Below are 13,314 nucleotides of genomic sequence, written 5' to 3'. Positions count from 1 at the left end.
AGATATCACATTCCTATGGTGCATAACAACAGCAACTCATTGTAATCTATTACTTAAAAATCCAATAATGATGCTAATAAAAGACACACCTTCTCCCCATTGTTTGAGCTTGAAAACAAACGGCCTGTGTATTATAACTAACTTTTACTAAAAGCCTAAAGGCTATATAAGAAATGGTTTGCTTATGCTATGAGCACAAGGACGGAATTTATATAGAAAGAAATAAAATATACACTTTAAGGAATGGTAACAAAAACGATTAATTGTCACAATTATTCATCAAAATAGAAGTCCTATTTAGAAGGTGAAATTAGTGGCTAACTCCAGCAAGAAAAGACTCATTTTCTCATTAACTAGTGTTCAATTCATTTTAGCTGTTGTACTTCGCCCAGTTTGACTATATCTGCAGTCCAGTTATATGATATTAAAAGCGAGGGGAATTAGAAATCATCTAATCATTTGATTCTATCCCTATGGGATTATGTAATTCAATCTTGTCCTTTTTAAAGTAGTTGCCAATAGAATAATAATGTCTTTAAAGTGTAAACACTGTAGATTAAAACTCGTGAAAGCAAAATGAACAGAATTATATTGATTGATCCATTAATCTAACTGGAATCATAAAAGACACACAAATACAAACTTAAACATTAATAAAACCAGAAAATATAAGCACGTTAACTATGGCTTACCCATCTGAGTCAGGAGATATGTTATCTGGATTCAAGAAATATGTTTGAATTGTGGTAGATAGTAGGGCACCAAGACCAAAACCTCCCACTATCAATCCATTGATTAAACCTTTGCGTTTTGGGAACCACTGTGAAAAAACAAAAAAATTATATGAATACTTTTATTTCAATTGGAATACTTGTTTTTTTTTAAAGATAATAATATCAATCTTATCCATCCAGTTGTTCAAATACAAGCTTACACTTATAATAGTAATTCTAATGGTATAAGAATTGTTCAGAGTTAATGCAAAGCTGACACAGGCTTACGGTTACTACCTTCCAAAAGGGAAAAACATTTCTGTATTTAAAAAGGTATTGCTTATCATTGACATTAGCCAAGGTGGCAGTAATATGGAAATAGAAATTCATTTTATTAACAGACTATACAATATCATTCTTGGGTGCAATAACATTCTAAAAGGGTATAAACATATTTTAAAACAAATCCATTACTGTACTTATAAAATACCCCAATACTGTGATCAATTAATTCCCAGACATGTCTTTTACTGAAAAAGATGATACCTAGTAGACTCTAACCCTATATATGTGCTATTGGATTCACAGGTCTCCAGTAGGGAATTCCCTTAAGTCTCTAATCTAATCTTAAGGCCTCCAATACATTTCAAGGATTTCTCTGTAACCCCATTTAAACGAGTAATGCAGATTTGGCCACTTTAGATGGAAAAGACCAACACTTCATCAAGAACATCACTAAACTCAAGAATAGCTGCTTACTCCGGGGCTGAAGTTGGTCCTGTATCCAATACTGTACTTGTCTCTCCACTATTTAACTGGGTGTAATTAAAATGAGTTTGTATGGAATATTGGATGCTATGTCAATGGAATGTACCCAACCTGCTGCTATAAATATAGATACCCATGGTAGATGAGTATCTTCTTTCATTCCCTTGATTATTTTTCTCTACATATTTTAAAATCAATATGTATGATTTGAAATGATTGTTCCTACCCTTTACTAAAACTGTGTTGTTGTTTTTTGCTACACAAGAGAGAGTCATAAAATCATCAAAGACAAGAATTTACACTAAAAGTAAAAATAACTGATCAAGTTAAAACATTTGATTCCAGTTTTGAAGTATCTTCAGAAATAAATTAAGAGTGAAAAAAATGAGCACAGTATTAGTTTTTCTTCCGATTGATTTTATTGGTCTCTTGATAACGTTAATTCTTTGCCTTGTTTTAATATTTACAACATCATAGCTACTTTGGAAAAAGTAATTTAGAGTTTAGTTCTCACATCACTAACTGAATCAGATTCTTAGAGACTTATTATCCAAATCCATGGGAAAGGGGGCATTTTTGCCAAAGACACGCATATACTAGTTTCAACCAGATACCACACCCAGTGCAATGAAGAATATTTTTTTTTTTTTGCTCATTAAGCAAAAGGAGTAACAGTGAGTCATCAACAATTCTTCTACGAAATGATAGCTGTAAATTTCCCTATGGTATTTTTTTCATTCTTGTGATTGATTGATTGATTGATTGATTGATTGATTATGAGTTATCTGGCATCCGACATCTAAGGTCATTGGTGCTGATCTTTCTTGTGAAAGGGATTATATTTCTTTTAATGAATTTAAGAATACTCACTGGGTATGGTATTTTTTATGCCTTTTACCTCCTTTGGTGAAGTTGATAGCTATAATACCAGTGCTGATTATTGGAGAAGCTTTAACAAAGTTTTATGAAGTCCTTTCCCTTGTCTGGGTCTTAACTCCTGTTAATTCTTCCCATTTCTGTATAAGCTATGTGAAAAGATTATATGTCAATTTGATTCAGAATTCTATTCTACTTGAGGACTAATAAATTTGATGTTTGTATTAAAAAAAAAAAAAATCTTTTTTTTTCAGCAGAAATAATCCTTCATTGCTGTTTTTCTATTTTGTGGACAGTCTAAGGTCTTCAGTTCACTGATGATTTCCTTTGCAATAGATAGGCAGAAGGTATTTGATTTACTTTATACTTTTTTCTGGTTGCAAAATCTCATAACAACCAGTGAAAGTAAACCCTTCTCATCCATATATCACAAAGCCAGCTCCAGGGGTAATGAACTAACTACTACTTTTTATATAACAAGATATAGCCTACTAAGTTAACAATTTTTGAACTGTAACTTTTTAAACCTTGAAAATATACTTGACTTTGACTTTAATTGAAAATTCTTTATATTAACGACTTGTTAAGTTCCATTTCAACTTAAGAGTTTAAATATCAAAACCGTACTTTGAATTGAATATGAAAGTTGAGTATCATAAATACTTAAATTTGGAAAGTCCTTGTTAAAATAAATTGGCCGAGGAACTTGATTTTTTCTGAATCAGGTTGTAAGTAAATCATACCAAAGGTTACACACGTCTAGAATTTCCTTGGATTATATCATTCTCTAACTCGCCCCCCCCCCCCATCATTACAGCAAGTAAGATTGGTTTCCTGGCTATCTGACACTTGACAGCTTTGTTACGGTTATGAGTTTTGAACCATCCCCAAACCTTCATCTTACCTTAATAACTTTGTTCCTTCTATCATTAACTCAACAATATTAGCTATCAAGTCCCTATGGTAATAGGGCAGAGTGGTGGGAGCAGGTTCATGCTGGGACTGCTACCCTCTTTGTCAAAGTTCTACACAAAGGGCTGCCATTAGCAAGTAGGCAGGTGTAACACTTGTCTACAACAGTCACATGTATGACTGAGCTGTATTTTTATAGGAGCCACACAGACCATTCTTAAAAGGGAGGGGCCCTAAAATAAGGTGGCCAAGTATTGTCTACTTTACACCTGATTTAGATATCAAGCCATCAGAAATTTAAACAACGCACATTACACTAAAAATACATTAGCTAATTACAGGAACCTGGAACAGGAGGGATCTCAAAGATTAGACAACTGACACAATATTCAAGCTTAAGGGCAACCTCAAAAACACATGGATGCACCCAAAGTCCAAGAATTGGCACATGCTGGAAAAAATCCTAACCAGGAAGAGACACACTGATAAATAAGCATTACTTGAGTTGTATATAAGGCAGATTATTAGAAAGACCCTCCTTCAAGTCCTAAATTCGACCTATAAATCCACAAGTAGATCATGTCCTTGAAATTGAACCATGCTATCCTGAAATTGCGGCTAATAAACTATCTTTTCCACTTTCAAATTGTCAAGGGACGCTCTTCCTTAACTGAGAACCCCAAGGGGAGAACCAGAGACAAAGTGGGCAAAGTTCTGCAATCTGATAAGAGATCAATAGCTTCATGATGCAGTCTTATTCACACTGGTTGGATGAGAACTCAGATACCATGCATCAAAATCTAACACAAATATGAATCTGACATTATGCACCGCTTGTAAACCCCTAACATGTGTATTGGCGTAAAGATGGAAGGATCTGAGGCTGGAGGTAAAATATATACATATACTGCAGAACTGCTAGTGGGTTGAAATTTAAGCCTTTGCAGATCAATACAACATGCAAGACAATGCCATTAAATCCATCTATAAGCCTAATAAAAACTCAAATCTCTCCAGTTAGCACACTTAATGGCATAACCATCCATAAAGATTGGACTGAGATTCTCTCTGGGTCTGGAAAATAATAGCTAGAATTATATTCTCATGCCTAAATAAACATGCATCTGAATCTATGTTACCAAAGACCCAGTATGGGTTCAGGAAGGTAGGAAGGATGGACTATATATATGATTCTTACTCTGAGGTGAAAACAGGAAAAACGTCAAAAGCAAAATGCAAACTTATGCAATATCTATCAACTTTACCAATGTCTTTGACACATCGCCCCACCAGCTATTTGAGAAGATACATGTAAAATATGGAAATCCCAACATATTTTTACAAATATTCCCACATGAAAGAAAAAGCCTGTACTGATGGCATGGAATCCTGATCCTTCCCTGCACAAATTAAAATACAGCAAGATGATGTTTTGTCTCTTGTTCTGTTCTATTTGTTCATCTCCTAAATAATTACTTTAATACTGGCAAAAGTGAAAGAAAATAGGGCATAAATAGAATACCAAGTGGATGATAGCTTATTCAATTCTAGATAACTTAAGCCTGTACAAAGACATCAACATGCCAATTGATTGAGTTGCAACATACTGTCGATGCTAGTATTTTGGGCCATTCCCTAGAATCAATGTAACACATCTTAAACATTCTATCTTTAATATAGCCTACCAGACCCTTAGGTTTTAGCAAAATACAAGAAAAACAGAATTCATAGCACAAACAATTAAACTAAATAATGATGTGCCCAGCTTCATCATTAATAATACACAGCAATGGGAACTACAAGTTTTCAAATACCTTGGTAGCATCGTTTCATTTACCTCTGATATTAGTAATAATGTACTCGAGAAAATGAATAGGGGTTCATATGGTTTAGTAAGGCTCAGGACTAGGGTTTTCCAGACCATACAGTATAGATAAGACTGAACATTAGTGTCCAGAGTGCAAACTCCAAGTAAATAAAGCAACATATTTGTCATATCTCCTCTAAAGTGCAGAGACCTGGGCTCTACACTGACGCCATATCAAGCGACTGGAACATTTTCACATTTCCTGTTTTCATAATATTATAGGCCACTGTACCGCACGTTTCATACACGCTCATACGCTGTAATACTATTGTTTTTTTTGTATTGCTTACTCTCTTCTGCAATGATAATAGAAAAACTTGTTTTTTAAGCTTGCTACTGCATGTTTCCCATTGTTGGAATATTTGAGACATTGTTGCCCTTAACTGTTTGTATATAAGCTCGTTATCTTGTTGAATAAATTAACTTACATTCATCTCACCTCTCTATTAGTACCCAACAGCTACCTTGCGACAACTGATAACTGACGGAGGACTAGCTCCCCCTTCCTTTTCACCCACCCATTAGCCCTACCATTCTTATGATGCTTCTCTCAGACCCTGACACTTCGACCCATCTGTGTCAATAAAACTTTCACTCTTTGCCAGCAGAAAAGTGTTCGCCTGGTTCCAGCTTGCTGAAGATCAGTTTTGCATCAAAGGTGTGACTTACTCAAACAGCAAAGCAGACCATGTCCTCACGGCAATCCCTGGGGACACTTTCCCGGAAATCTACGACTGGCTTTGCGACTAAAGGGATGCCTCAATAGCAAATGATGGCATAAAAACATACCTCCTGGAGCAGTACTCCCAATCGCCAGCAGCCCATATAGCCAAGCTTTATCAGCTATCTCAACAGCCATTAGAGGGCCAAAAGGCTTTGCTCGCCCTCAGGGATATGACCAGTATCACTCGTATGCAACCTTCCACAGACGGCTCTCCTCGGGAAGTAAATGTATTTCGTGCCCTTTCGGTAATATAGATACCCGAACCTGTACACGCAGCCACCCCCAATGTCGATACTTTGCCCATGAAGGACCCTATGACCAAAGTCGACTCCCTTGAGGACAGCCACTTCACTACCTTTAAGACTTCCATCAACACCTCCACTCCTGACAAAGAAGACAACTATTCAACACTGACCGAAGCTGACAGGATTATGGCAAGACACTAAACATCAATGTTTAGTCAATGAAGACTCATACTTATTGACACCTCTCCGACCTCGCATTGAGCATCAGTGCACCCGAGGAGGTCAACGGCCCCCTCCTCACGCCGTACCTGGAAGTCATTTGTCCAGAACTTCACCAGACGCCCACAGTTCCCATCAAGCATGGTATTTATCCAGATATCAAGATGACAGGGCCCCCAGCATTTGCCAGATTCAGGTATCTGGCCCCGAATTGTTTAGCAGCAGCCACTAAACAAACATTCGCTGAAAAGGAAGAAATGGGCCTTTGCCAAAAGGCCTCAAGCCCATGGTGTGAATATGAAGATAGAGCCATATCACTACCCCCTCCTCAACATTACCGACATTACCTCCTACTTGCACAAAGCGAAGGTGTTCTCCACTTTCGACCTCTTGAAGGGGTACTATCAGGTGCCATGAACGCAGAAGACATCCCCAAGACTGCCATTACCACTCCCTTCAATTACTCCTGTTTTGGCCTTCGTAATGCTGGGGCCACTTTCCAATGCCTCATGGATGGCATCTTAGGGGACCTCCCTACCCGCATATGTTAAGTGGACAAAGTACTCTTTGTCTCTTACTCCAAAGAGGAACACCTCCATCACCTATGCATCGTTCTCCACCGCTTACAACAGAATGGCCTTATGGTCTGGTACCACAAGAGTACCTTTGCCACCAACGAAGTACCCTTCTTAGGGCACCGCATCACTCCTGAAGGGCTCACCCCCTCCCTGAGAAGGTATCAGCAGTTCACAATTTCCCCACACCCTCGACCATCAAAGCACCGCAAGAATTTTGGGCATGACAAACTATTATCAAGTTTCTGTCAGCCATCGTAACCACACTTGCCCCATCTAAACCTCCCTCAAGGGCAGCCAAAAGACCTAAGTGAGGTCCCCTTCAGGAAGCACCCTTCTGCAACTCAAAGAACAACCTATCAAATGCTGCTGCTCGTGCCAATCTATTGCACAACTACTGAAGTTCATTTGGCATGGTATTAGTAAGGATACTAAGGATTGGGTCCACACCTGTGCTTCATGATAATTTTCAAAAGTACATCAATGCACGGATTCAGGTGTGGTCACCTTTTCTCAACCTCAGCGTCGTTTTGCACACATTCACGTCTACGCAGTATGTCCCCTACCCACATCACAAGGAAACCGTAACCTGTTTACCATCATCGACATCTCCAATCATTGGCCTGAAACCATACCCATACAAATTGTAACATCTGCCTTATAAAAATCTGCCTTACTCTCAGGGTGGATAACGAGATTTGGTATCCCTGAGAATATTACTTCTGACAAGAGTACAACTTCACGTCTCATTTGTGGACATCATTAGCATCCCCCTACATCAGACAAAACCAAACAACCCTGCTGCAATGACACCAACTGGTTTACTCAGCTTCCCTGGTTGCTCTTGGGATTAAGGACAACTCCTATGGATACCCTGGTTGTTTCAGCAGCTGAAATGGTGTATGGCAACTGGTTGGTCATCCCTGCTGACGTTTTTCCATCTGCAACCTCTTCTGAACATTTCCAGCTCCTTAATCATGTTGTGGGAAAATATACTCCTTGCCGCCAGACTTACAAGCCCTCAGTGAAGCAATTCATAACCAAAGATTTAAACTCTGCAAGGCATGTCTTGTTGTACACTGACACTAGTAAGCCACCTCTGAAGCAAACCAAAAGCTTTTTTAATCAACATTCTTGGCAAAGAAGGCCGGGTCTCCACTAATCGCAAAAAAATCTGCATATCTCCAGCAAGATGATCTGCCTACAGTTCGCCTCTCTAGGGCAGGGGTCACTATTTCCCATGTGTGTCTTTTTTAGGGGGAGCCACGTATTGCACGTGTATGACATAAACTGTAATGCTATGCCTTTTTTCTGTATTTCTCACTCTCTCCCGCATTGATAATAGAAAAACCTGTTTAAGCTTGCCATTGCATGTTTTATTATTATTATCATTATTATTATTATTATTATTATTAGCTAAGCTACAACCCTATTTAGAAAGCCACGATACTACATACCCAAGAACTCCAAAAAGGAAAATAGCCCAGTGAGGAAATCAAATAAGGAAATAAGTTAACTACAAGAGAAGTAATGAACAAAATAAAAAAAATATTTCAAGAGGAGTTATAACCTTGAAATATATCTGTCATATAAACTATAAAAATTTCAGAAAAGTAAAAAAGAAATAAGGTAGAATAGTGTGCCTAAGTGTACCCTCAAAAAAAAAAAAAAAAAAAAAAAACTCTAAACCCAAGACAGTGAAAGACAATGGTACAGAAGCTATGGCACTACCCATGACTAGAGAACCATGGTTTGATTTTGGAATGTTCTCCAAGAGGAGCTGATTACCATAGCTAAAAAGCTTCTTCTACCTTTACCAAGAGGAAATTTGCCAACTCCTTGAGCGAATAAGAATTGTTTGGTAATCTCAGTGTTGTCAGGTGTATGAGGACAGATGAGAAAGTGGAAATAATAGGCTAGACTCTTCGGTGTATGAGTAGGCAAAGGAAAATAAGCCGTAACCAGATAGTGGGATCCAATGTAGTATTGTTTGGCCATTCAAAGGACCTAATAACTCTCTAGCGGTAGTATCTGAACTGATGGCTGGTGCTCTGGTGTTATTATTATTATTATTATTATTATTATTACTTGCTAAGCTAAAACCTTAGTGGAAAAGCAGGATGCTAAAAGCTCAAGGGCTCCAACAGTGAAAAATAGCCCAGTGAGGAAAGGAAATCAATAAACTAAAAGAGAAGTAATGAACATTATAAAATATTTTAAGAACAGTAACAACATTAGAGTAAATCTTTTATATATTAACTACAAAAACTTGAAAAAACAGAGGAAGAGATATTACATAGAAAAAAGTGACCCAGTAGAACTCAAAGCAAGACAACTCTACCCCAAAACAGTGGAAGATCATGGTACAGAGGCTATGGCACTACCCAAGACTAGAGAACCAAAGTTTGATTTTGGGGTGTCGTTCTCCTAGAAGAGCTGCTTACCATAGCTAAAGAGCCTCTTTTACCCTTCCCAAAAGAAAAGTAGCTACTGAACAATTATAGAGCAGTAGTTGACCTCTTGAGTGAAGAAGAATTGTTTGTTAATCTCAGTGTTATTAAGTGTATGAGGACAGAGAAGAATGCGGAAGAATAGGCCAGACTATTTGGTGTGTGTGTAGGGAAAGGAAAAATGAGCCATGCCATTGTTGCCCTCAACTGTTTCTATATAAACTCGTTATCTTGTTGAATGTAGTCGCTTCCATTCCCCTCGCCTCTCTTGCTAGTATCTAACAGCTACATCATATGTAAAGACTAAATTCCACACACAGATTCTCTAGTGAAGAAGGTGCATAAGCATAAACGTCTTGCTCACCAAATGCCAACTACACAGGTTTGGTCACATGACTGCCTGAATATGACCACCAAAAAGACAACTATAACATGGCCACACAAGACATAGCAGTTCCCAAGAAGACTTGATACATGAAGGTGTGTTAACCTTAAAAAAATAAAAAAATTCCACCAACCAACCTGGAAACCCATGCTAGTGACCATATTGTCTGGAGAAAATATTGACAAATGTGTCCGTGCTCTAGACTAGAATTGCACACAGCGCACTTCACCCTAAAAACACAGCAATGACACGCATAACAAGAAGTCTCAGTAACCCCAAATCCTCATCTAACAAGTTCAACATGTGGCAAGATATGTAAGTTTAGGACAGGCCTGGTGAGCCATAACATTCTAATTAGATGACAGGAGCAGTAAAACTAAGTATGAGTACTCATAAGGCTACATTTACCCTCTACTGAAGAACCTTAAATGTCGCTATAGCTTACAATGGACTGCCTAAGAAACGTTGCAAGATACTGAAAGAATTAATGAATAACTAAAGGAATAGAGTCAAATTAAAAGAAAGGCAAACCTGCTACATTATTGTAGGCATACATTAGTGGAACATGCTTTTTGTATCTTTTGTACTGTAACAAGAAATAAAAAATATATAATTTAACACAATGCAATATGCCATAAATTCCAATGGGGTTTGCCTGCAGAATCTTTTCTTGAGTGAGGAGAATAATTCAATAGAGGAAAGTTAAGGAAGACAGGGGAAGGGAGGGATCTAAAGAATGAATGAATAGTAAATACCACTTGAGGGAAAATATCATGAAAGAAAACCTACAATATCATCTTGTGAATAGATTAAATGTTTTCAGAAATAATGGGACATGTACTGAGCATCATGCTTATTGTATACAGACAAAAATTGTTCAACACACAGCGATGAAATTAAATATGTTAAAGAATATTATGACATGCAAGCACATGTTTTTTAAGCATTAGAAATACAAATTAGGAAAACAGATGATAACATATCCAATATAACTAATAAAGAGATATTATAAGAAAAAAATAAGAGTACTTTACCCTCATGCCACAAGCTAGTGGAGATGCATAGGCAACGGCAGTACCAAATCCAGCCATCACTCCATAGGTTAAAAACACAGTTACCAACGAGTATTTTATAGAGAAGTAGGTTAACATTATCCCTGCACTGAAAAAAAAAATATATAAATTTAGTATAACGGGAATTGTAAATCAAGTATGGATTTTTTTCCCATCATCATACTTCCCATTCACATCCCACTTAGTTTAATATTGATACTTATTTTCTAAGCTCTTAAATTTATTTAGAAAGGCCATTCAACAATATTTGTGTTTATTTTCATCATTTGCAAAAATATATTTTCTCTTGCTTATTCTCATCCTGTAAGTTGTTCTTTGTGAAAAAACCCATTTCTTATATCTAAATACCTTAATGTTTATTCTCTATCTATCCATTGTATAACATCAATATTAACAACTGTAATAACTTGTCTGTCACACTTGCACTCTTAATCTCCCATCCAACTGCTTCTCTCAGTTGACACCCAGAATACCTCTACCTACCTAAAATTGAATTTTCTTTGACTAAATGTGAGTACCAAGTAGTTAATGTGGTACAGTATATCGATGTAGGACATGACACAGTAGACAACGAGAATAAAACAATTACATTAGTCACATTATTTTCTATGTAATTGCTATTTCCCTGTTGCTGCGTATGCCCACCGAGGCAGCATTTGTGGCTCTTATGCTTCGTGAGCCTATTGATTGTCGACAGGCAGTTATCAATGGTATGGCTGGAATAGTGACTCTTGTGCTTGCTAGTGCAGAAATCAATCTAATAGGAAGAACGCCGATGAGAATAGTGTTGATGGTACTATTCAAGTTGAGAGCTTTACGCTGTTGTAACTAAGATTGGATCCTCTGGAAAAGGGACCTTAAAAATGTTTCGTGCCTCTATAGCTCTGCTGAGCTATAGAGAAGTATGTAAAAATCTCAAAACCAGGAGGTTGGAGTTGGACACCATTTCAAATGTCTTCCACCAAAAGTAAAGGTTGCCAATCAAATACAGGCTTTCAACTGGAGCTCTCACTTACTTTTAAACATCTGTTTTCCTGGTTAAAACTAATAATTACTAACAGTACACTGTTTCAAATAAAGCTCAATTCTCCGATCAAATATAACAGGTTTGTATTTATTTATATAACATATAAAATTGAAAAGTAAATTCCAGAATAGAGCTAATACAAACATCTCACCTAAATATTGTACATCCCAACAAGCATGTAAGCTTGGGACCCACTCGCTTTTCAAGTAGACCACCTAGCACCATAAATAACCCTTGTGATGCTACTGTGAAGGAATTCACCCAAACAAAGTTGCTCACAGTTACATCTTCATTTACCCGTAAGTGCATATATGATACTCCATAGGTCATCACGTTACCTGGAATGAGTAGACAAATCATAATTAATGAATGTAATAAAATCCAATACACTTACATGATAATATCGTATCTTTTGCATCAACCATTCACATGTAGCATAAAACTGAATAAAAAAATCCATTAAGCTGATAAAGGAAACATATTAGCTCTGATGAAATGTCTGACAAACGCTAAACCTCTTTAAATTAATTATAATCTATAATTTTGTTTCAAAGAAATATTTTTCTCTTGTAAAGGCCAATGAATGCCCAAACATTTCACTCCTCATTAAAAAATATTTGCCTGATTGATGGCATCATTGGCCCTGCACCTCATAGGGCATCAAGTACTAAGCATGTAGTCTTGGCAATTACTATATTGTATATATGAATAATCAGATTAGATGCGAGGTGAATACTTTGATTCGAAGATGTAAATTCCTGTAAAAAAAAAAAAGATAAATAAGAAATAACACTTTTGTGTGTGATACTGCCACATACATCCATGCGATAAATGGAATGGGGGGGGGGGGTGACAAATTAAACTGGTGGTTCTTTAGAATCTTGTGACCACTAACAACGACTGACTACTATATGCACATGACGGAAAGAAAAACAGTGTTGATACATATAATTACATTGTTGCCACGATGCATAATGAAAAAGTGGTCTTACAGTACGTGTGATAAAAAAAGATAAATGGAAACAAATATCATTCTTCTTCAAAATAGTAATAAAGCAAATGTACACTAATGTTCATAAACAATACGTAATGTAAATAATATACAGCATAACATTAGATATCTATACAACTTTTTTCATAATAAATCCAATACTTAAAGTCTGATTCAATTAATTATGAAAAATAATTCCTTATACAGCTTCTACTGTGATGATAATAACTGAAAAATATACATCACAGAGGCAGTGATAAGAGGCAAAGACTGGACTTAAAGGAAATTATCTTTTTTTCAAATGAAGGTTTCTTGAAAGGATGTTTATAAATCTACCTATTTCAGAGAAGATTACAAACTATCTCCTTTTCCAATGAATATTTCAACTACATACATTTGTCCTAGGATGATATCAACCTAATCTCTTCTATAAACAAATTTAAAGAGCTGCCTGTGAAGGTTTCACCCTGACCCATCTATTATTATTAT

At 36.7% G+C, this 13,314-nt stretch overlaps 1 protein-coding gene across 2 annotated transcripts in view; it reads right to left on the bottom strand.

Annotated features, from left to right (window-relative positions):
* LOC137651206 (uncharacterized MFS-type transporter YhjX-like) overlaps positions 1-13,314 on the bottom strand; it is a 184,715-nt gene that overhangs the window by 88,634 nt on the left and 82,767 nt on the right. For both annotated transcript variants that reach the window (XM_068384393.1, XM_068384383.1), the window contains exons 2-4: positions 11,986-12,172; positions 10,769-10,895; positions 693-820 (exon numbers count right to left, since the gene is read on the bottom strand). In XM_068384393.1, the coding sequence (XP_068240494.1) occupies positions 693-820; positions 10,769-10,895; positions 11,986-12,164 (434 nt within the window). In that variant the 5' untranslated portion in view covers positions 12,165-12,172. The remainder of the gene's footprint in view (positions 1-692; positions 821-10,768; positions 10,896-11,985; positions 12,173-13,314) is intronic.

Source organism: Palaemon carinicauda, chromosome 1 (genome assembly GCF_036898095.1).
Source record: "Palaemon carinicauda isolate YSFRI2023 chromosome 1, ASM3689809v2, whole genome shotgun sequence".
Taxonomy (NCBI): Eukaryota; Metazoa; Arthropoda; class Malacostraca; order Decapoda; family Palaemonidae; genus Palaemon; species Palaemon carinicauda.
Note: the sequence above shows the minus strand (reverse complement) of the source record. Positions and strands in the feature narration are given on the sequence as shown.